Genomic DNA, 25,837 nt, shown 5'->3' on the forward strand with positions numbered 1-25,837 from the left:
CAAATCATAGATACTGGATTAACTGGATTAATCGTGACTCTGCATATAAACCTGCATCCTGACCCTTTGGTGGCCCCTGAGTAACTGTTGCTCATCTAATCACATAATTCACTTTATTATGGGCTGTTTGTCATTTACAATAACATCACGAGCTGACTAAGAGGCTGAGAGAGAGGAAGCTGAAGGAAGTCTTTTAGCGCCATCTTGTGGTCAAACTGAGATAGTCCATTTATTTTCCACAGGCTACAGTGTGAGTGTGTCTGTGTTTCATTCAGTTATTTATACACACTGGGAAATATCATTCACAAAGCAAAATGGTTACATTCAAAGCCCCTTTTTTCTTCTTTGTAATATTCATGTCAATGTTACCACTTAATAATGTCATCATGTCATCGTTTTTCTTGTTTTCAATCCTTTTGTCACTGTTGACAAATTAATTTCAGATCCTATAGTCAGGTAAAAGTGGAAAATAAAAAAATGAAATACATACAAGTAGCCTGTTTTCAAAATCTTACCAAAGTAAAAGCATAACAGTATAGCAATGAACAAACAGTAATGAACAAAATGTGTTTAAAGTACCAAAGTAAAAGTACCCAGTGTGCAGCAGAGTCAGAATATTACAAAATTTTATTGCCGCATTGTACATTCAAGAAGTATTTTGGTAGGTGAAGGATAGTTTTAAACACTTAATATACTTTGGGTAGTTTAATCCATGATAGTGCATTATATATTATAAGATCACAGGCTTTGTATGTTGTAATAATAATAATAATAATAATAATAGTAGCAATAACGTTAATAAAATATAATATATAGGCTCAATACAATTAAGAGTGGATTTTATTCCAAGTTTCAGTTGTTAGAATTGGTAATTGATTTTCCCCAGTATGTTTATTGTCATTTTGAAAGAATCACATAACAACAATACAACAGTTTGACACTAAAATAACATGCATTACACAGACATAGTCATCTACACACACTCTACTTGCACAGATATCAGGTACAATACCAATAAATCTAAATATTTCCCTGCATCTTTTTACAATTTCTGATAAGGTAATGCATACATTTACTCCTTTCATATGTTCATATATGCTTCCCAGAGCTGAAAAAGAAAAAATCCTTCACTTGCCCTTAGAAAAATAAGTTAGTCTTTCCAGACCTACAGAGTCCGATACCCCCTTTATCCACATTCTCAATGTTTGGACATCTGTACTCTTCCAACACAATGCAGCAGCTCTCCTGGCTGAGAGGAGTCCAAAGTCCAGAGGTTTAGTCTGTTTGGATGTTTGGATAGAGTCCTGTGGGTTTAGTCCAGGCACACACAGTCTGGCATTTAAAGGGACCTCAGTGTTAAACACCTCTGACGAACATTTATAACACCTATCCAAAGGTATAAAGTACCTTTCTCTATCAGGCACTTAGTACAATCATTAGGAATATTAAATTGGTCATTGATTAGTTCAGAACTGTAACGCTAGTAATGGCAGAAATGCAGTTAGTGTCAAATTGTATGTTTTGGGGTTGAATGTCCATTTAAGATTAGTTCACAGAGATTAGAGTCAGTTCATCTTGTTGACTAAAATGTGTCATATGTCTACAACCTGGTGCTTTTTCTTCTAATTTTTTGCCAAACCTCAACAGCAGTGGCTACTTGAGTCTCCCACGTGCTTTCACCACTAGCGCTGCATGTTTAAGAACCAAATAATCATAAATAGTCCACTGCAGAGGGGCCACCTTGTGGTCAAACATATGAATGCACATTTTGACCTATTAGTAATGTTAATATGCTAAATTAGGCTTAATTTACTGTGTTATCTTTGCTATAAGGTCCACACAGATGTTTTCGTTTGTCCTGGGCCAAAAATGGCTCTTGATAGTAAAGGTTACAGACCCCTGGGTTTGGGTTAGGGTTGGGGTTACGCATTTAGTTGTGCTCATTAATGCTGGGTGCACACTGGACTTGAAGCGTCAGTTCTCCATGGAGCCCTGCCTGCTTGCTTTCAGTGGCCATGTTAAGGTAAAATATGTCATATAGGTGATAACGGAAAGTGGCTTTGAGACAATCATGTACCTGACAGGATGTGAAACATAACCTTCACCTTCAAGTGGTCACACTTTGCAGCCAAAAGCATCCTGTGTGTGTGTGTGTGTGTGTGTGTGTGTGTGTGTGTGTGTGTGAACTCATGCATCTATCTTTGTGAGAACCAATTAGAATTTAAGACCCTTGAGAGTACGGACATTTTTGGGGCCAGTGCTCACCTGCAGACCTGCAAAGGCCTGTTTGAAGGTTCAAACTTGGAGCTGATCTTCAGGTAAACATAGGTTTAGATAAGGGTTAGGGTTGAATGTTCACTTTGGATGCAATAATTCTAATAATAATTATAATAATTAAGGTGAAATATGTCATATAGGTGATAATGGCAAGAGGCTTTGAGTTAGTAATGTAGGTGGCAGGATGTGAAACTTCTGCTCACCAACAAGCTGTCACACAGTGGTGTGTGTGTGGAAAATATAGAGCATCTGAGAACACTTAAGACCAGCATTAGTTACCACAGCTGTTTGTTTTCCCATCTGACTGTGTTGATGAGTGTGTTAGTTTGTGTGTACGCTGGTGCCACATGTGTGCAGACAAACTCCTCTCTTTGAGTCTCAGCTTCATCTGAACTCTAACTGAGGGGGAAGGAAATAATAAACTGAAACTTCTGACCTTACACGTGTCTTTATGTTTTTAAAAAAATGAATTTCCTGCCCTTTAAAAAGATCTCTATCTCTCTCATCGTCCCTCCACTTCCTCTGTGACAGACCTGAGACGAGAGAGCAGCTCCAGTTGCAAGGTGCAAGACGTGTGCACAGACTGTGTGTGTGTGTGCACAGACTGTGTGTGGGCACATGTTGGGTGACTGAAGCAAGTAACAGCCATTATGAAGGGAAGGAGCTGAGCAAAGTATTTCACTCAAGTGTGTTCTAATATTAACTGTCCAAGTGTGTCAGGTGTTTTAAGAACAAGTCTGCAGACTGTAAAGGCCTTAAATACACTTTTATATCTTTCATTAGAAAAAGAATAGAATTCTTTACATGACTGTGAACTGGAGACAATCATGTATTCACATCTGCACTCTGCATCAGATAGTCACGACTTTATTTAACTCGTGAACGGCAGGTGGAAGCTGAGCTGAGCTGAGCTGAGCTGCTGCTGCTGCTGCTGCATGAGTCTCCTCCAGCTGTGGCTTCAAACAGTCCTCCCAGCACTCCAGTGTCCGGGCTTTGAAACTCTCCACAGCTCTATGGCTCACATCCCTGAGTCTCCTGCCAACAAAACTGATCGGTCACTTTTTAAGATGCGTCAATTTACACATAAGCAGGTAGGAAAACACCGGAAGTTACAAGAGATGGCGTTAAAATAAAAGCATCTTCAAGTGAGTGTTGATGAATGGAGTCCACAATACATACTGAGTACTGCCAGACGTTGACACTTTGATAATTTATCATGGCTCATCCCACTCATACCATGATATCTACGCTGATATCAGTTTAAAAGTGTGACATCTGCTTTATGTCGACTCCTGATAAAAAAAAACACACTCTTTATTCATATTGACATAAACATTTCATCACTACTATTATTTTTGCTTTAATCGGTGCCAAAAACAATAGAAAGTGTAAAACAATAGTGGATTTGTGGATTTATAGATACACGCATGTGAGGAACGGGAGACAATTGTCCAATTTAACATGATACATGTAAAAATAAATATGTAGCCTAAATCTAATTATTATCATTATTACTATTTTTATTATTATAATAAATATATATAAATAATAATTATATATTATTATTAACATTCAAAAGCAAATAGCTTTGGTTTAGAGTGACCTCATGGCATTGCTAGCACATTTTCATAAAGTAAATCTTATTTTACTCTTGTTTTTTTTTTTTAAATTGGTGAGATGTCTCACCAAGATTTTATGTTTTGTTTAAATGCTTTTTTAGGTAGTATAAAGTAGCCTACAAGTTGAAATGAAAATAAAAAATAAATTAAATGTTTTTTTTAAGCGTTTTTTATTTGTAATACAAAAAGCAATTTGAAGTACATTTTATTTTGTTTTTTGTACAAAGTTTTTTTTTAATACTTTTTAGGTAGCTAGTACAAATTGAAATAAATTCAATTTTATTTTTTGTTTAAAGTTTTTTTTTTCAAGAGTTTTTGGTGATACAAAATACATTTTGAAATACATCTTATTTTTTCTTTTGTTCAAAGTTTGTTTTTCAATAGTTTTTTCTAGCTAATACAAAATACAAGTTCAAATACAATTTATTTATTGATTGATTTTTTTGTTGCAAGTTTTTTTAATTGGTTTTTAGGTAATACAAAATACAATTTGAAATAAAGTTTGTTTTATTTTAGCTTTTATGTCAAAACACAATCCTTCTTATAATTCATTTTGATTTAAAATCATTTTGTGTATTATTACCATAAAATATGATTACGTTGTTTGTATTTTCTTACCCGTGAAAATAAACAAAATACTATTTTTGACATACCGAATTGCCTGAGTCACAGGAAGTCTTTTATTGTGAAAATCATAACCGGGAATACTGTTTTACACGTGCCGTCTTGACGTCGGTCACTTGTTGAGCGGAGCGCACACACACAGGAAATCACGCAGCAATAATCTCATTTTACAAACGATACGTGTATCTGTAGTGAGGGAGTGTTTCATGTCAGTTTACAGCAGAAATATTTACACTAAGTCAAACTGTTTCATTTTTCTTTGAGTCTTTAATTTTCTAAAGAAACGCCCAAACAGGCTGAACTACTGATCTGGACTGAACCCTGCAGGACGCTCCTAACAAGTGATTGTCATCATGTCTGGTGAAGAAGCTCCAACTCAGCAGGAACAACCTGAGCAACAGCAGCAGGAGCAGCAGGAGCAGCAGGAGCAGAAACCCGACGACCCTCCGCCGCAGGAGCCCGGGAGCAGCCCTGCAGCAGCCGGGGAGAAGCCCCTCTCTTACCGGGCTCTGGTGCTGACCGGGTTCGGGGGTTATGATAAAGTCAAGCTGCAGGTGAAGACGCAGAAGCAGCCGCAGCTGGCGGCAGGAGAGGTCCTGGTGCGCGTCAAGGCGTGCGGGCTCAACTTCGCCGAGCTGATGGGCAAACAGGGGCTGTACGAGCCGCTGCCCGCCCCGCCCGTCACAATGGGAATGGAGGGCTCCGGGGTCATCGAGGCAGTCGGGGAGGATGTGAAGGACAGGAAGGTGAGTGGAGGCCTGCTGAGAGTGCGCTCACACCCACAGCATGCCACTGAACCCACGGACATACCCAGTCATGTGCCGAGGAGCTGCTCAGGGTGTAGTTTGGGTTTAAATCAGAGTTTACTGGAGTGTTTCTGGACTGGTAATCTACATCCTGCTGGTTCCCAGTGACACTGAAGTACCACTAAGTCAGATTTTTCCACTTTAGTTTTCCAATTTCTTTGGTGAAAGTTGTAGACCAGGGGTGTCAGACTCATTTTAGTCCAGGGCCACATACAGCCCAATTTGACCTCATATGGGATGGACCAATAAAACCATTGCACAATAACCTTTAAGTACCATCAGCTCCAATATTTCCCCTTGTTGTGTGTAAAGAACTGCAAATACAGTCTGTAGACCTTCATCCTTTTACAAAACAGATGAGTCAGTCTACATCTGACTGTCATTACATGTGCAATCATCCACTCATCTCCTGTTACAGACTCTTTTGAACTGAAGCTGCTGATTGACAATATTTTGCACAGTGTTCAGTATCTTTAAACATGGTCACAGTAAGTGTTCATTGATATATCAGAGAGCCTCTGAATCAGATTTTACATGAAGTCGGCATTGTTTAACTTGCTCCTGCAAACTGGCACTTCTTAGTCTAGTCATCTAGTGGGCCAGATTGGACCCTTTGGCTGGCCAGTTCTGGCCCACAGGAATCAAGAAAACCTGCAAACTGTTGGCCTTTAGATGGCAGAAACCACGCCCATCACTTCATTGAGTATTCTGTCTATGAATAAGTTCCTCTTCTTACTAGTGTCACCGTGAAAAAAATAGGGCTGGGCAAGTGTTATCAATAGCTGCGCAACTACAGTAGATACCATCTTGTAAGTGTGGTCTTCCTGGTTTTAAAGCTGCATTACAGTGAAATGATGTGGCTGTCTGAACTGACAGACTGTTCCAGCTGATTTATTACTTGCCTCTATCCACTGACTCATTATATCCACATTACTGATGATTATAAATCAAACATCTTGCTGTGTAAGTATTTTGTGAAAGTGCCTACAATATTATCGCAACATTGATATTGAGGTATTTGATAAAATATATTGTGATATTCAATTTTCTTCATATTGCCCAGCAGTAGTTTAGATTATATGCTTTTCAGATCCCCAAAAAATGGCCAGAATTATTCAATATTTTTGCTACTGATTAATCATAGCAATTAATTATTAATCATTCTCTTCATCACTAGTCTGACAATAGTGTATAAACAGCTGTCACAATAACCTAAACTCAAATTGTTTTGTCAGGCCAACAGTCCAAATAATGATGAAACACTGACAAGCAGTTAAATCTCATGATTTAGAGGCTGGAACCAATAAATGCCATTTTTTGCCATCTGATTGATTATCAGAATAGTTCCTGATAATTCTCTGTCTATTGACCAAACATTTAATCAACTGTTTCATCTCTATATCTAATGATGCCATCTATTGGTACAAACAGCCTTAAAGTAGCAGTGTGTGGGATTTAGTGCCATCTAGTGGTGAGGATTGCCAATTGCAACAGGCTGAAATTTCTCCCATTTGTTCATTTTTGAGGAGGTTTTTATCAGGAGCTGAAGTATCCTCAGAGATCTCTTCCTCTCCAGAACAAACACACCTGATTTAAACCAATAAAAACACTGAATAAAGCAATTTCACGTTAAAAATCAGTGTCTCTCCTACACTGTTTGGCTCAACGCTAGCCCAGCACCAGCTAATGTGTGTTCAATCGAGCTCAAGTTTGTTTGCCCCCTAAGTGCAGTTCGTTTGGGCAGGTGTGAACACAGCAATCGCCAAAACTGAGACCTTCTTGAAGAGGTGGTCTCGGTCCGGTTCCAAACGAACTCTGGTGCGGTTTGTTTGTGGTGAGAACGTGTTCCGACCTGGATCTGAACCAACTGCAGTCACATGACACATTGTTTGGGTTAAACATGAGCTTGGTACAGTCCTGGAGGATTATTAATGTGCACCTCCTCCTGTACTGCCTTAATGTGCACATTCAGCACATCCAATGCATCAAAACATTGTTTTCTAGTTGGAGCCGCGCCTCGTTTTCAAACTGTATGGTTTGACTAAAATGAACAATGACGGCAATATAGTCCACGATGACCAGCACTAAAATCAACCTGTGTAGTTGTCCCTCCATTGTGACATTATAAAGTGTCACATTTATCTTGCAAGTGTACTCTTCTTCAACGTTTTCCCCGCATGGAAATTCTGACCAATCAAGAGCAGCTTTCTTACACAAGGCATTTGATCTGGTCCGCTTGTAAATGCTGCCATGAGAACACGAACCAACTCTAGGCAATTATGCAACTCTGTAACAAAATTAGTCCCTGATTCGGATCAAAGCAAGCAAAGATCCAGATGTTCAGGAGGTTTTTACCAGGAGCTGAATTATCTGCAGAGGTCTTGTCCTCTCCAAAACAAACAGACCAGTTGGTTCAAACCAGTAAACGTACAAAATCAGTGTTTTTCCAATGCTTCTCATTGTGGAGAGCTTCTTACAATTATGGCTGACTTGAGAATCTGAATGGCCTTTTCTAGAGACAGTGTTTGGTTTGTCTGTTCTGGGCTACTGTAGAAACATGGCGGTGTAACATGAAGATCTCCATGGATGAGGACCCGCTATGTAGAAATGGCTCATTCCAAAGTAATGAAAACACAACAATCTTTTATTTAAGGGTGCTTATAGACTAAGGAAAACATACTTATTATATTATATTCCATTTCTGCAAACATATCCCCCCAATTTCCTGCACACTGGACCTTTAAAGCATCTTCATTGTGTAAGCAGAGTGAAAAAGCAGAACCCATCCTCATCAGTCTGATCCATTAATGTGATGTGGTCTCCATTTTAAAAAGCAGGGTGGAAAGAGGCTTTCTTGCAGCAAAATGTAACATTGTGGCATTATGAATAGTTCCAGTGTCTGATTTACAGCGTGACCTTGAAGTGTGTTTACATTCTTCTTCCCGGCACTAGAGTACATTTACCTTCCCCTTGATAAAAGCTTTCCAAAGGTCGACTTTTATGGAGTTTTAATTTATCAAGTGTCTGATAAAAGGGTACAGAATATTTATATGTGTCCTTTTAATCCAGTCAGCTGCAGGCTGCTCTGTGTGCAGCATACAAGCACCTGATTCTCTGTGGTTAAAGCACATTTTCTTGAGATACTGCAGAGTTGATATCAAAGCAACAAGAGGTGTCTGGGTTTATTTGTACAACAACATATAGAGGATGAAACCAGAGTGACTCATTGCAAGCAGCCTCCGTGACTTCATGTCATAGCTTTTGCAAAAACTCTGCAGTCTTCACTTAGAGGCTCAGATTTATTTGCTCACACTGGTACAATAAATCAAAGCAGCAGAGTCTCTTATGCGTACACTCATACATATGGAAGATGCAAAACACTCATATTTGGATGAGCAACAGGACTTTTCAGCTGTGTCATTGGGTTCATCAGAGCTGCGTCATTTGTTGTGTGTGTAAATCTCAGTAACAGATGACTCCCATGCAGAACTCTCAGAGGAACTCCGATGATTTTTGTCCTCTCATTTTCTTCCAAAAAATACATCATCCTTCCATAAACTGGAGAAGATTTTGGTTTAGGATCTGAATATGTTAAACTGTGATATACTGTCCTGGTTAATGTTTGCAAGAGGAGTGGAACATTCAGGGAGCTTTGCACAGTTAATCATTGTGCATCCTAGCTCCAGTTTGTGTCGTGTATTAACATCAGAGTGTCCTCAAAGACTCTTCTAACCATCAAGATGAAAAATATTGTCTGTTGCATGATAAAAAACTATAATCTAGTTTCCCAAGTTGTGCCTCCTCCTCCAGATCCAATGGTAGCTGCTGTAAATGACGTATTGACCGTATTTTTTGAAGTACCGTCAGTGCAGCTGTAAGTCTTGTTAAAGGACTTCCATTTTGCGAAGATCGTTGAGTTTATAGTGTCCCACAAAATCAGTTGCTTAGCTCTGTTAATACATGACAGGCACAATCTTGGGCTTTGTGCATCCTAATCTATAAACAGATATCTGATACGTGTGCAGAATCTGTAGGCAGTGGTCCAAGACTTTGGTATCAGAAGTGTTCTGGTTTCTGTTTCAAGTCTGCCCCTTTGGACTAGAAATCCCATTTTAATGGCAGGTGAATAGTACGTATGGAGAGGCGAAACACATTGGCCGAAATGCGATCTCAAAACCCATTGGCCAATGTGTGACAAAAATTTAGCTTCATATCAGCTTATTTGAAACAAAATAATAAGCATTTATATTCAGATATCTGTTCATAGAGATGAGCAAGCCCTCTGGAACAGCACGTGGCCAAATCATAGAACTATAACTTTCGGGTTCGTCACGTGATGCCATTGGGCCAACAAAGACTTTTCCAATAGACTTACATTGTGAAAAAGATATCTGTAAATAAGAAGATTCTTGATACAAAATGACTCGTATCACTGCCACGATTTGATCCATTCGGACTGATAACTAAACTATCGAACTCTGTACTTTTAAGGGTTTCGACCAAATTATCTCAGTACTACCAAGTACCGATTTACATTAAATTCATTGGTGCCGAATGTCGGTACCTGAGACCACATCTGTGTGAGAACACCAGGTTTAGACAAGAGGCAGAAAAGCTGTGAAGCACCCCAAAACTGGAAAATCAGTCATGGAGTTCTGCAGCCTCTCCAGTGGCTTCCCAGCAAGCCAAAGCTATGATTGTCATGATTGTTTCAACATCTGGTCTATTTTCTTTTCCATATTAATTTAGTAACAGCCAAGTATCACTGCTAGACGGGCACACGCACTCACAAGCAGACAGATAAAGACAGAAGATTAGCTCGAAAATGTGATTTGTGCTAATACAGACAAAGTAAAGTACTGAAAAAAAGTTACTATTGGTTGGAGGTACCAAATTACTGGTACTGGAACCGGCACTGATACTGGTTCAGATGTGAACCGTACTCAACCTTACTGGTAACATTGTGAAAGTCTGGAAGATCCGTAAGGATGCCCCCGAAAGTCGATGATTCGAATCATCAGTCGGAGACCCTTCAGGCAACTGAGATTGCTTCAAGTCGGGCAGTCTCGTCAGTGTGTTATGCAGTGTACTTCTGGGGATGTTTGGGTTCCCATATTTTGCTGCGGAGTGAGCACTCTCAACTTTCACGCTACTCTTTGCATACAAACAGGCAGCTGCACAAAGGAAGAGAGGTTTTACACTGTAAGGTTCCAAGACAACATTATCTTCTTTCTTCTGCTTGGAAGTGAATTTGCAGCTCGCAGCAACTTAATACGACAGTTTCTGGCTTTTGTTTGATATCTAGTGTCGTCAAAAAATGTTGTAGCACATTTTCGACCGGTCAGTAGCGCAGTTAGCTTGTTTACAATATCGCCTGAATGCTGCTGTCACACTGAACCCTGTTTAAACTTTAAAACTTTATATGGAAAAAAACATAATCTGATTCGACTGGCATAATTCTGAGTCGGGTACAGCCCTAAAGATCCGCAACACTGAGTAATTTTATCCCCATTGAAGTTAGCGGAGGGCTAAACTAGAAGTTAGCCCCTTGGCCAGCAAAGGTCTCTGGTGCACCTGCTCTGTGTGTCCCATAATGTGGATGATCTGGGTAATTTTACACCTGGGAAGTCAAACTTTTTGGCTTCATACAACAGTGAGCAACCGTCAAAGGAATCAACAGGGTCCCACCTTCAACGCTGTATCCAGGTCTCTCTATGCTTCCATGGAGATTAGCCAGAGTGACCGGTGCACTGAAGAGGAAATCTTTGCGGGGATATCTACATTGGCCGTTGCCCCCAAAGACTTATGGTCGTCAAACCAATAATCAATGAGTTTCGAGATTGGTGCATCCATTCATGCACCACCACCCAATTTTGCTTCAGTCAGTTGTTGACTTCTTTCAGATAGAATGTTTTACTGCTCTCCTGTCAATATGAAGATAAATAAGATACACTGAGGTCACTCTTCTTTCAGTCGGACACGTCTTTTCTAGACTGTTACTAAGTTTTATAGGCTATTGTTGAGTTTGAAGTGTGTTTTATATTAACACAGCTCCTCCATATCCCTCTGTGTCAGTATGGAATTTCCCTCCTCTTCCTCCTCCATTTATTACACTCCCACTCCCCTCATTCCTCCCTCCATCCTCTCTGTTTTAAAGAGCAGGAATCCTATAGAGTGACTGGTGTGTCTCCAAGAAAAAAAACTTTTTTGAAAGGAAGCAGAAAAACACCAGACACCACAAAACACCAGATGCAGCAGTTCAGGAAGTGGTGGGATATTAAGGATCCCAACTTGGTTAGGTTTAAAATGTATGAGCACTGGGAGGAAAATGGAAAGTGGACACGTCTAGGTTCAGAGTCAAGATGGTGGGTTCGGTTGGTGTGAGACTCTGGGTGGGACTGCAGTGTGACACATTGGCGCGCAGAGCAGCAGACAATCACATTAAGGGAAGCCAAAGTGTTTACAGAGAGAGGCTGATCCTGTTGTAGCCGGGCTCGAGCAGCAAGGCTTCTCCATATGAGGACGGGAGGGTGTGGCTGCTTCATGAGACGCTTGGAAAGCAGTCAGAGCAGATGTGTGATGTAGGATCCCATTACAGCTTCCTGACACCAGATCCAGCACTACATCGTCACAGATGTCTCTGGATAAAATGAATTGATGGTCGATGATTATGCCTCATGACTTGATTAATATTTGGAAGTCTGGAGCAGGGATTTCTGTGTTAAAGAAAGTCATCGTCTCTCTTTCTGCGGATAAACTCTTTAATCAACTTAATGTTGTGTGATCAGAGGATGTGCCACAGTGTGTTCAGTATTCAGCTCAGGGCAGTGCACGCTATCTGGCCAATTTAAAGCAGATGTCTTTAATGTTTTAGAATTAATATAGGCCTGTTTTAAATAATCAATCTGCAGTGTTGGAAAGTAACTAAGTAGATTTACTGAGGTACTTGTTCTTTATGTTTTTCTTGGAGTATTTCCATCTTCTACTTGCTCCTTTTATATGGCAGCTGTAGCTACTTTTGACTTAGCAGATGGAGATTTTACCTAAAACATTTATCATATAAATATGCATTGTTAAAGATTAAACCAGCTTTTTTGGCTTGTGTACCCCAACAAAAAATGTCTGATATCTATAAACAAATATTTACATTTGTATGCAGAGTCTGTAGGCAATGAGACAAGGTTCCAGTCACTAGGCATGCGCAAGATAGTCAACCATCACGACAACAATGGCGGACACCCTATTGAATTTATCAACGCTTCCCCATCATAGCGTAGATTTACTGTAGCAACTACACCTCGTCGTCCGTCCAGACAAACGTTCGCGTGGTTGCCATTTTGTTTGTTTATACATCAGTGCTCTGTAGAAGGAAGCGTAAGCGTCACACACACAACTACTGGCCTGGCATGTATACTGCAGCGGATCCGTGTGCACGGTGATTGTTATCAAAACGTCGTCTAAACGCGGAACGTTTTTCAAAACGAAAATGAGAAACGATTCTGTTTTCAGTGGATCGTTTTTGTGTAAACATGGCCTGAGTAGTATTTGATTTGATTTGATTTGATTTGATTTATTTCTGGAAGACGATAAGACAGTAATCCTAAGGATGACATGCTAAAGTAAAATACTTATTTTCAGCATGGTCCTTGGTGTTTACACACAAGAAACAAATAAACAAGCAGCAGACAATCTCAGACTAAAAATACATATAGTAAATAAGACACAAAAATATTAACTGAGGGCTTTTGAGTGGGCTTTGGTTGCCTGCAGCTAAACGTGTGAGCGAAAGAGGCGGAACACATTGGCCCAGATGCAATTTTGGACAACGCCTGATCTTATCTGCATTCATTTGTAAATATCTGTTGATAGAGATTAGCTGAAACGTTGTCAGGACCTGTATCAGATTGTTAATCTAACTGTAAACAATGAGCAGCACACAGAAGAGGAAGTCTTCGCCCAGATATTCATTGGCTACAGTGGAACCCCCGAAATATTGGGTGTTGTCCCCAGTGGTTATATCATCGTAAAACTGATAGCTGATGAGTTCAGAGATTGTTGGGGCCCCAGTCAACTTTCAGATGTCTATGAAAGACACGTGGTTCTCAAATGGTTACATTTAACCAACAATTTGAGGCACAAAGAAGTAAAATTGTCAGTCAGGGACGTGTCCACCAAAGCGTTTTTTTTCCTGAGGCCAGCATATTTTTTCAATTCTTTGTGATGGGAGTGCTGCGTATTGAAGCTACGCTGAGTGCCAAGATGACCAGATTAACCTTGAGTAACACTGAGCTCGTCACTGTCACTTTTTACCCACCTGTTTACCCAATCACAGTGGAGGAGCGACAAATACCACAAAGACCAACCAGCACATCTTACAGATAGAACTGCTGAACAACAGCAACAATGGAGGAGACATTGAAATGGGTTAATATACTGTGTGTATATATTTGAGGTGTGGGAATCACCAGAGGATCCACGCTATATATTATCACGATATTTGAGTCACAATACAATGTTATTGCGATTTGAAATATGTCAGGATATGCTGGGTATTGTGATAGAATATATTGTGACATATTGCGACCTCTCTCCCTACGTGCTTCAGCCTTCCCTTCATCCAGAGCAAGTACTTTACCTTGCGCTGACATTCATGCTTTCACAGACATTCCATATCTTAGCAACCAGACACAACCAAGGCGTCTCAGCTGATAAAAACACTGCGCCTCCAAAGCGCTCTCAGGCGCTCCCAGCTGGGTGTTTCCTGAGGAGCGCCTGGCGGTTTCAGCTGGAAAAAATGCTTTGGAGGTTATGGGGCGTTAAGATTCGAGAAAAGTCCAAAAGATAAGAAATAAGAAAAGAAAACAGACAATTGTGCAGCAAAACTGTTCTTCAGTCCAACCACATTAATGATCTCATGACCCCTTGTGACCCTTTGATGGGCCTGAACCCCTATGAGGAACCCTTGAACTTGCATCAATATTTGCAGTCTAGTGATGTAATCTATAACGATCAATCAGTTACAGTGGACGTTTTTCTTCTGAACAAGTACTTAGGTACATTTTGCTGATGATACGTTACCTTACTTTTACTTAAGTAGGATTCCGAATAGAGACCTTTGACTAACAGTTTTTTTACATTGTGGTATTGGTATTTAACTTGAGTAAAAATCTGAGTAAGTCTTCCACCAATGTCCCTCTGTATGGTGAAAGTGGAAACAGACAACTTGTCAACATTTCCCCCCTAATGTTTCCAAGTTGTATTATTGTTGCGCTGCTGTCACAGAGCCAAGCAACTACCACAGTGTCCTTAGAAGTGACATGTCTCAAAATGTGTTTATATTTCCATGCATTGATATCAACAGCAGGAAAACTGTACAGTCTTACTGACTTTGCTGTGACTGATTAAAATAAACAGTAGGTTTCCACTCAAACTTCATTGTCCTACTTCAAACATCACTTGAGTTACCTCAGTCCATGTCAGCGTTCCAGGAACTGAGCTCAGCCCTTTTTAAAATGACTACCATGCATTTTTGAGGTCATCCAGCGGCTGTTAAAAACTGTTTCATAAGACCAGAGGTTGAGAAACTTAATCAACCCCACAAAGGAGCATCTGAGTCATCTGAGGTGGAAGTCAAAGCCTAAAAAATGGAGCTGTTGGACTTATCTCACTGCAACAGACATATGCAAAATGTGTTTATGTGTGAATGTCTGTTTTTGTCTGTGCATATGTGTGTAAATATTTGTGTGTGTGTGTGTGTGTGATCTGTCTATTGTGATGCGTTTGTGTGCAGCGGGAAGTGGGTGTTGCTCAGCGCTCTTGAGGCTGTTTTTACAGGAAGCAGTGCAACGTTCACAATCAGACTTCTTTCCTGAGCCTTCACTTTTTTGGCAACTTTCGCAACCCCAGTGATGCTTTTATAATAGCATGTCCTTGTGGAAAAGAGCAGCACACAGAACAGGAACTACATTTCCCATAAGCCCCCTTATCTGAAGTCATTTGAATACAAATAGCTCAGGTATATGTAGCAGGTTTGGTGTTATCCTGTTTAAAACATATGTAAACTCAACTGAACTGGAACAATCAGTCAATTAAAGGAAAATTAATTAGCATTTTTTCAATAATAGTTTTTGTCATTTTTAAAGCAAAACTACAAAACTTTTGCTTCTTAAATGGGATGATTTTCTGCTTTCGTGTGTCAAATATGACAATAAATCATATATATTCTAAAATATTGGTCAGATCACACAATTTGACGACGCCACCTTGGGCACAATTTTCACTATTTTATTAGAGACTGTACATAAAGATAGACGACACGTCTCCACCTCTCACTAGTGTACAGAAATGAAGCCAAAATATCCAAGACATTGGCGCTGCCATCTTGCACTTGTGATGTCATTTGGAGCCAGAGTCTATGCAGTAGCATTTGAAGAGTGGAGCTGCAGTATTGGGTTCCCTCCATACACTTGCCTGACCCAATCACCAGCAGCGCTGTTGATTGCCAGCACACAAATTGACACGCACAGCTATCAATCATGACATCACAATCTGTTTTTATAGCATAAAATAGGGATGCCAGTTAACGTTGCTTCCAATAGGCTGACACCCATTAAACGGTAAGTGACTGGTTAATTTTTTTTTGGAAAAAATATACACAATGACATGAAATATAAGAGGCCTCTCCTTTTAGTCCAGCACTCAGTTGGCTACAGCATCGTATTTCAAAGCACTATTCATTTAGAGGTGGTGAAATTTAAATGTTTTGTGTCATAAATGTCTGACCTTTTATTTTATTCTATTTTGGCTTTGCTGACAAACAGCCAGCTAGCTGTGTTAATATGCGGAAACCAAGTACCCATGGCCGATCTCCAGTCTTCAATGGTTAGATAACGTTAGCTTTGGCCACTCTGCACTTTGCACCACACAGGTCGGGTGAGAGCTAGCTAGTAGTGCCATTCATTTGGCATTTATGGCTGGCAACCGGGATGGCATAGCTGAGAAAACATGATGGCCATTGCTTAGCTAATGTTAGTCTTGGCCGCTCTGCACTTTGCACCACCTAGGTCGAGTGAGAGCTCGCTCGTAGCCGCCAAGGCAACCTTTCAGAAAAATGAACAATGAACTGAACATTCATCAGTGTGATAAGAACTACCTAAAATGACAGAAACTATCTCTGGGAAAATATTTTTTGACTTGTACTTTGATCGTTTTTTTGGCTCATGTCCCATCCGCTAACATGGAGCTGGTGGGGTTAATGACCAGTACTGCAGCTAGTCACAAGGGGGCGATAGAGATGTTTTGGCTTCACTTTGTTGGAGCTGTCATGCCATCCATCTTTACAGTCATTGTACTTTATAGGCCAAACAATAAATCATTCAAGAAAATATTAGCTGTGTAGATTGTAAGGTAGGGTGGAGTTAGACGAAAGTGACAAAGGAGAAACATATTTATTTTTTCATATTTTTTGATTTGTCTTTATGTATTTTTCTTTATTTATTTCTATTTTATTTTTTAATGTATTTTTATTTGGTTTATTGATGTAGAGTTGTGTATCGTTTATATTTTGTGAATATTTGATAAAGAAAGTGTAAAAAAAAGAAAAGAAAATACTCATCGATAATAAAAAAAAAAATTATTAGTCGCAGCCTTAATTTCAGTTGTTCAGATCTGGTCTTAATGAACCCATTAAACTTTTCAAAGAATTTGAGTTCAGTTACTTGCCACATACCACAAGGTGACTCTCAAAGTCATTGCTTTGTGAGGATGAATGTGCATGTTGACAGAGCGAAGCAGTGGTGTAATAACTTGCCCTTGTGTCGTTCAATGACAAAGACACATCAGATGATTTCCTGCCTGCTTGACCTCAGTTTGCCATTTGACGGCACCGTAGACACAAGCAAAGTGGTGGTGACACGAGAAATTGAGCACATGGATGAGGCAATTACTCCTCATGTTCACACATGAGTCTCACTCACACAATCAGGACACTCACCATTACCATCATCATCACCTTCTCCTCCTCTGCCCTCTTTCAGGTGGGGGATCGAGTCATCGTATTAACCCGCAGCGGCATGTGGCAGGAAGTGGTTGTTGTGTCCGCCAAACATACCTTCCCCATGCCGGAGCAGATGAGCTTTGAGGAAGGTGCTGCTCTCCCCGTTAACTACATAACTGCCCACATGATGCTGTTTGAGATGGCCAACCTGAGGCCGGGCAAGAGTGTGCTTGTCCACATGGCAGCAGGTAAGACACACGCTGACGACAGTGAACACATAACGCGGGGAGTGTCGAATTGAAAAAGACAGTAAAAACAGCAAAAACATTATAGATGATAGAGTAACCAAAAATGTGATTTTAGACAGGATTGATTTACAACTCAAACCTAATCAGTGGTCTCCATTGTGTTACATGGTTAGACAGTCTATCCCCCATGATTTCAAACAAACGTCCCCCCAGTCTCCGCGGAAACCTGTGAAGAGTCACACACCTCGTTCACTCCAGGTCACTAATCACTTCTCTGAATGCAGCCACATTTCTGTGCTGAAAATGATCAGCCGAGGGACCGTGGGTCAAGGGGGGAAGACAGTGTGTGTGTGTGTTATTGTCTCATAAGAGCTTATTCATAAAATGGAAAACAGGATCATTATCAGGCACGGTTGCTTTGGTAACACCTGACATTTGAAAAATTGGGCTCCAACACTGAAACAAGCAAAAACGTTTCATTTCCTGCAGAGAATTGTGTGTTTAAATGACTAATGTGTCGTAGTAGTATTCTTTCAATCACAGTAGGATGGAAAAAAAAAACAATAAAGGTGGACCTCTACTATAAATGACAGCTGTCATGTGATATGATTGAAAGCTCCAGATCAGCTACTAAATGAACCTTGTAGTGGGATTGTTTCATCAACTGCTGCTGTTGTTAAAATTTCAGCACATAAAAAACACACACACACAGTGGCTCCAGGTTGGCCACATTCTAATTTAAGCTAACAATCTGAATACATTCCTGATTGCTCATACATTACCTGTCCTATATTGTCCTGCACTTTATATATATTGTGTTCTATATTATGTGAAGTAATATTTTAACCGTAGCAGTAGAGACACACCCTCTGATCATTCTGACTTGAGGGTGTGACAGTCATGAAACTGGCAATGAATAAAACATCTTCAAGAAACCTAGTGTGCACTTCTGTGGTTTAATTATGGCAGTTTGGGGAATTTTGACAGTGTATGTCCGAAGTTGTGTGCACAGATAAATTAGAGATACGTATTTCAAATTAAAAGCCTGCTTTGTAGTCACTAGTTATATCAGATAAGCATCATTTCTCCGCGTTTAAAGGTAGAGTCTGCGAGTCTGGAAAACACTCAACACCAAACCAATACACCCCACCTGTCAGTGCTCCTTCAGAAGCTCCACCCCCTCAAATTCTCGAACGTGTACTGTATCTTAGGTTAGCAAACTCTTCGTCTTCGTTGATAACACTCCTCAAAACATACTTTTACAGTGAGTTTTTGTACAGTAAATCTGTTGTGTGTATAGTTTTTATCCGTCTTTTATCTATTTTATATCACACAAATCGAACGTTCATCAATGTTTTCTTACATCAATTTTTTCGTACACTGCGAAACAAACCACATTCATAAAAAAAAGGCTTTAGACAACATTTAAAACCGTTAATTTACTAATGCCTGCACTTATTTGATACCCTTTCAAGCTCATCAAATATTGTCAGGAGTATTTCACCATAAAAACTGAGTGTTCCAGTCCTAGCTTAAGGCCAAAAAATATCCCCTTATTATTTTCAAAGTACAACCCCACAACAGTGGCGGCTAGATGTATATTGGCGCTCCTGGACGCACTGCCCTGCAGCACCCCACACCACTGTCCTATTTCCAGCCTCGCCGCCCCCTGGAATTACATGCATTTTTCTCCCACTCGCTCTCTGCTTGTACATACCAGCTCCCACAGCAGCTCCTTTTCTCTGCTCCTATGGCAGCTCGACTCCTCTCCTCACCATTGATGTATAAAGAGAGCTCTGTAGCTGTTGCTGTGTTTTGTGTGTGGCAAAGAATGGATGAGGAGAGACTCATTGAGGTAGAGAAATATCCCGAGCTTAACGACCCACAGTCCTTTCATTATAAAGACAGTAGACTACAAGATATTGCCTGGTGACTCATAGCTCTGGAGATCGGCAGTTCGGGTGAGATTTAATTAGAGGATCTCGACACATGGTTGTAAGCTAATACATAGGTGGAGAAAGTGCAGATCTTTCAGTGAAAGTGGTGATAACTTTGTCTGTTGACGAGCTGCAGTGCGACACATCCAGTGTGTGCTAGGGGCAGCTCTTGATGTGCGCCTTCCAGTGTGTTTTCAGCTTTACAACAATTTTGGTCTCCATTGTTTTTATTAAATCTGCTGGTAATGATGGGCACAGCCACCAAGTTTTGGTGCCATAAAATGTTACTAATGTTGATATTGGGAATCCAGACCAACCAAATATTCTTACACACCTCCAAGCAGGTGCTAAGGTGGCATATCTAGTTCTTCTGGAAGATATTGCCAGCTCGTAATGTGGTCACGAACAGCCGAGTCTCTTTCAGTTTGTCTGAAGATTTCGGCGACAGCCCTTACCTACGGAAGTACCCAATCTCATCGTCCCTCTAGACATTTTTGTTGCCGTCTGCGTGTAAACAACCCTTACTCTTCACTCTTAGATGTTTGTATTGTTTCGGTTTCATGCCAGTCTCATGACAGAAACATCAACACGCCCGCTTGCTTGTGTGAATTCTCCAGACAATGACCTGCTGTATTCACACATCGGCTCAATCAGACATTACACGGACTTTGCACTCGGGAGCTGGCAGGGTGAAGTCCGTTTAATGTCCGATCCAACTGATTCAGACATTTGTGTTCTCACATACAGCTCCTCCAGGTAGTGTCTAGATAGGTTCAGGGTTGCATGTGTGAAAGGTATTTTTGTAACATTGTACATGTAATTGCAAGGGAAAGAATGTTGGCAAGGTAATATCTCCTATGTTATTTATGTTTCATGGTGTAGCTCTGTTCCTCGTGGGTGAGGACGTGGAAGAGGGAGAGTAGAGAGCAGAGGAAGAGGAGGAGGTTGTCTCCCCTTTTGCTGTTTTTCGGCCATCTCTCCTTCCTTGACACGTTAGCATGTGGCAAAATGTGGCTTATTGTCCCCCCTGCTCCCTCTGCCTTTCTCTTTATACATCCACCGCCTTTCCCCTGTCATGTGCATGAGCGCCAACGCCCCCTTGTGCTGTTTGGCTGGAAGAATGTTGTGTAGCTCGTTCCCAGCCACTTTATTTGTTTCCCATTTATAGAGCCAGGGTGTGCACCCACAAAACAGACCATGAGGATCTCCTCAATCGCTGAATCTGATTAAAAGAATCATGGATAAGAATCTCTGATTGCACCTTTAAAATTCACGTCAGATGGTGGCGGGTAGAAGAACGATTGTTCGTCATCACCTTCTTTTAATCAATATCTGCAGCATCTTTATGGGAACATTTTGCTATGTATTCGATATACTAGAGCTTTGCATATAACCTCACATGACTCCGTCGCCTTTTTAATGAGTCACAACTCCTCATGCCATTTTCGCCATCTCAAACTGTTGTTTGTTTGACACTATTTATTGTGTGTTTAAAAGATGTTAAAGCAGCAGTAACTCACAGAGCTCAGTGTTTGTCAACCACTCTTGAGTCCAAGTGTACGGGTCAGTTAATGTCAGCATCCAGCATCACGGTCCAGTGCTCTGCTTCTGCATCAGAGACAGGGGGGCTCTCAGAGGCTGCGTTTCAGTGTTGAGTGTGTGGGTGGCTGTCAGCTGACCTGTATGAATCAGACCACACGAGGCGAGGGTGAAGGAGAGGGCAGGAGGGATTACTGGTGAGCCTGCACACCCAGGAAGCCGTCGTTGTGAAAAACCTTTCGCTGTTTAACGGAACAAGAGACTGGAAAGCAACATTTACTATCACAGTTCCTCGATCTTCCGGGGGTTTCAACTACCCTAAAATTGCATCATTAATGCCACTGTTGCTACTGGAGTTGTTAGAAATGAATCTGACCTAAATCCCACCACTGCTAAAGGTAAATCTGCCTCACACGTATGACATTTAAACCCCTTAAAATCCCATACCCATGTTTTTATGACTGTTTTGTTCATCGTGACATTGAAATTTTCCCCAAATCAGCTGCACATGATTCATGTCTTTTGAAAGTTCCAGGTCTCTTCCAGAATTTAAAATAAACTTCTGTGGTTTTTGAACAATGTTCGGCTCCACAGCATGAGTTTCAAATGCCCGAACTGAACACCACATCCCTGCTGAAGGTATTATGAGTGAAAAAGCACTCACAGCCACTGTACGGACAATGTCTGCATATCTGTAGGTGGTGTTGGTATCGCTGTCACCCAGCTGTGTCAGACTGTGCCAGATGTGACCGTCTTTGGCACAGCGTCAGCCTCCAAACATGAGACCATCGCCCAGGGTGGCGTCACCCACCCCATCGACTACCGCACCAAAGACTACGTGGAGGAAATCCGCAAAGTCAGCCCAAAGGGTGAGAAAACACACAACTGCTCATACTGCACATTGTAGTGTTCAAAACCTTACCTGCCCTGGAAGGTTCATATTTATATATTTAATGTTAACAATATTTTTGTGTCTTTTGTTTCCGCAGGAGTGGACATCGTCCTCGACCCACTCGGAGGTTCAGACACTCAGAAAGGCTTTAGTTTGTTGAAACCTTTGGGCACTCTTGTAGTCTTTGGTAAGATTTTTTTAACAGAATAACATATTTCAAAGGATTACTTGCGCCTCACTCAGTGTATTTGTATTTAATCTATGTTTTAACTTATTTTTTAAGTAATTGTAAGGATGCTGTTTGTATCATTTAAAAATGAATAGAATTAAATGGAAGCTAACGCAGGTGAAAAGTCTCTTGAAAGGACGGCTCACCCCCAAATCAAATCATATTTTTCTTCTTACTTGAAGAGCTGTTTATCAGTCTAGATTGTTTTGTGTGAGTTTCCAAGTGTGTGGTTTTTAATGTATCCCGTTTTGTCGTGCCTCATTCTAGGCGCGGCCAATTCTGTGACGGGCCAGAAGAAGAACCTGTTGGCCGTGGCGAAGACCTGGTACAACCAGCTCTCCCTCACCACACTGAAACTGATGCAGTCCAACAAGGCCGTCTGCGGCTTCCACCTGGGCTACATCAGCGACGAGCAGCTCATCAGCAGGACGATGTTCGAGCTGCTGGAGCTCTACGGGCAGGGAAAGATCAAGCCTCGCATCGACTCGTGCTTTCACTTTGAGGAGGTTAGTTTGATCACGCTTTAGGTATGAAATCTGGAGGCTTTTCTTGTTTCACAGATTGTACTCCATTGATTCCTTTCCTCACCTCCTTCCCTTACATCTAAGTTCTGTATGCAAGCAGAGGAGGCAAGGAAGAGACACGAGGAGAGAGGAGTCAGGGCACCTGGCTTCTAACAAAATGAGACATCTGTGCTTTGGAGTCATCATTTTAAAGCAACGTCAGGCACTTTTGGCAGGCTAAGGGGTTTATATGTAGCGATATCATCATGCAGAAACTTCCGTCATGGGTGGTAATTTAGCATTCTGACGCTAAAACCGACAAACTTTGACCAGAATGTGAATGTTCAAATTGTAATACATAAGGAACACCACCGGGAAGCTACAGAATAATATGGTAACCTTAAAAGAAAACAAAAATAATGTACCCTACCTTTAATTAATGAACTGTAGAGGCTAACTTTCTGTGTACCTTGGACACAACCAGGCAAGCTGCTTCCGGTCTTTATGCTGAGCTAAGCTAACTGGCTGCCTGCTGTAGCTTCATATTTATCCTATAGACATAAGACTGGCATCTTCCCTTCTTAGAAGAGAAAAGAAAGAGAAAGCAAATAAGCATATTTCCCAACATGTCGAACACTTTATAGGTTTAAATAAAAAAAGAAGTACTTGATGTTTTCTCGGCTCAGATTATTCAGAGACATGAGATGAATGTACATCACACACGAGGAGCCCCACTGAAGCTTCTCCTGCGTCACAGCCTTCTGGTGTTTTCCTCTTTTCCATCACTCATGTGCGGCAAACCTCCGTCCCCCCATCAGATGAGTCTGTACTTAAGGGCCGTTGCTAGGTGACGGTCTAAATTGTTGCCGTGGCATTCACTACTTACAGGGATGTCTCTGCGTTTCGAGTTTCTCTGGCTGCCTTCAAGGATAGACAGGAGAGTGATGCGAGACGATCCTGGCTTTGTGTTTGCAAGCAGGAAACGGACAATAGCCGAGGCAGGAAATAATAGGAAGTACAGATTATGTATGGTGGAGATCTATAGCGTTGATACTGTAGCCATTGTTGTCATTAATCTTTCTACTCATTTCCACCGCGAAACTGGCTCCATTAATATTTTCTATAGGAGATTTTCTTTTTGGTTTTATTCAGGGGTGTTTTTGGTGGATTTGATTTATTTATTGATACATTAAATCCAAGGGATAACATTTTTTTATTTATTTTATCTTTTTTTTTTTTGATTATTTTATTATTTTATTTTATCTTTTTTTTAAATAAATAAATACATTTACAGTAAATTACAGTAAAAAAATGCATTACCTAAAATTTAATAATACATTTTTCCTAAAGCACAAATTACATGTGTACAATTGAACCCCAGAGTAAGAGGAAAAAATAACCTATTGTTCACATCCGTTCTGCTGCTCTGTCTACTCCCAGGTGACTGATGCCATGAAGCGCATGCACGAACGCCAAAACATTGGGAAAGTCATCCTTCTTCCTGAAGTGAAGAAAGAGGAAGAGAAGCCAAAGTCCGACCCTGAGCCGGTAGAAAATGTGGAAAAAACTGAAGCTGCCATCAGCGAGCAGAAGGAAGAAACCACAGATGAAGTAAAAGCCGAGGATTGAGTAAGATGTTTATTTGAATGATATTTTCAAGCACTTCCTGAATGAGTTCCCTATTGTTCACTTGTCAAAAAAAAAAGGAAGAAGAAGAAAAGCAAGATGACATGAAATGTTTGACTTTGTCAGTATTTTCAAATGTTTATGGAGATTTTGTCGTGCAATATGTCTATAGTGTAGTGTCTGTGTTGGGAATACTTGTGTTTTTAAATAAAAATTGAGTGTATTCTGTGACATTACGTGAGGAATAATGTAATCTGATTACAGATGGATGTTAAATTTTAGGTCCCCATGACAACAGCTCAGCAACAGCAACAAACCAGGGCCAGTATCTATGAAACTTGGTCGAAAAAAATGGTCCTATACAAAGACTCATGAGTAAAAAAAAAAAAAAAGAATAAAAAGCCAGACTCTGAAGCTTTGATTTTTCATTAAAAAAAAATCTTAAATGAGTAAAGAAGTATAAAGCAACAGCTCAAATTGAGAACTATGAAAGTATTGAGTCGGTGACATGCTTAATTGTGCTGCAAAGGTCGACTAAAAATGAGGCATTTCCATAAAATGATTACTGGCAAGCAGAGGCAGAGCAGGGTGCTGCTGCTGGAGCTCCAGCCCTGAATGTTTTCTCAAAAGCCCCAAATCTTTAAAGTTTTCAAAAATACCAAATTCCTCCCTGATCTATGTTATGTAAAAAAAACGTGTTAAAAACAGCAACAACAGACAATTTTTGCCTCTTTTTAGGCGGCAGCAGAGAAAATTAGTCCTCCTCAACATTCGTTTTGTTCTGGTTTCAGAATGATGAAAACAGTTGGAGAACAATTAGATTTAAAGCAAGGAAAATATAAAAGACAACCTGGTTTCACTCCAAAGTCGTCGTAATCTGGCACTTGGGCAGTGACTTGTGGCATCAGACACTGACGAAAGAAGCTGTCCTTTAACGTCGGCATGATACGCTGCCGGTTGCCGTTATAGTTTAATGGCTCTTGGAGAACATCAACTTTCATCCAGGAGAGCGGTGTTCGCGTCCCGTAAGATCCTAATCCCAACCGCGTGCTTTTGTTGCCTAAACCCAACCACGTATGCTAGTTGTTGGAGGAAAAAAAAGGCCTCAATTTGCGCTGTTGTACTGATGTAGTGCGTTTATTTTGAAAGAGACTATATGTAAACGTTAAATTTCCTGTGAAAATGGAAGTGTATTTTGAAAGAAGACAATGCATGTAACAGGCAGAACTTGACACGGCATCCCAGAACATCAAAAGCCAACACACCCAGGGTACCTTTCACGTCATATCTGGAGATATGACCAAACATCAATATGTGACAAGGTCGGAGTGAGAATGTGTTGTAAAAGAAGCAACAGTCACAGCGACAGTGTCAGTGTTCGAGGAGCCAGACTGTGGTGTCAGTTGTATTGGCGTCAATGGGACAGGCACTGCAAATCACACTTTAAAGGATAGTGCACCCAAAAATGAAAATTCAGCCATTATCTACTCACCCATATGCCGATGGAGGCTCAGGTGAAGTTTTAGAGTCCTCACATCCCTT

General features: G+C 40.6%; 1 protein-coding gene across 1 annotated transcript; it reads left to right on the top strand.

The window, feature by feature from the left end:
• Window positions 1–4,668: 4,668 nt before the first annotated feature.
• Window positions 4,669–25,139, top strand: LOC117259065 (synaptic vesicle membrane protein VAT-1 homolog). The gene is made up of 6 exons (XM_033630265.2): window positions 4,669–5,266; window positions 17,362–17,569; window positions 21,744–21,914; window positions 22,035–22,124; window positions 22,434–22,672; window positions 24,110–25,139. Exons 1-6 carry the CDS (start codon window positions 4,874–4,876, stop codon window positions 24,296–24,298), a joined length of 1,290 nt encoding a protein of 429 aa, XP_033486156.1. The 5' UTR covers window positions 4,669–4,873; the 3' UTR covers window positions 24,299–25,139.
• Window positions 25,140–25,837: the final 698 nt, after the last annotated feature.

This window comes from Epinephelus lanceolatus, chromosome 21 (assembly GCF_041903045.1).
Source record: "Epinephelus lanceolatus isolate andai-2023 chromosome 21, ASM4190304v1, whole genome shotgun sequence".
In the NCBI taxonomy this organism is placed as follows: domain Eukaryota; kingdom Metazoa; phylum Chordata; class Actinopteri; order Perciformes; family Serranidae; genus Epinephelus; species Epinephelus lanceolatus.

Coding starts and splice junctions, on each gene's coding strand:
- LOC117259065 (XM_033630265.2), top strand. CDS start 4,874: ATGTCTGGTGAAGAAGCTCCAACTCAGCAGGAACAACCTGAGCAACAG. Junction 21,915..22,034: donor CCGCAAAGTCAGCCCAAAGG/GTGAGAAAACAC, acceptor TTGTTTCCGCAG/GAGTGGACATCGTCCTCGAC. Junction 22,125..22,433: donor GGGCACTCTTGTAGTCTTTG/GTAAGATTTTTT, acceptor GCCTCATTCTAG/GCGCGGCCAATTCTGTGACG.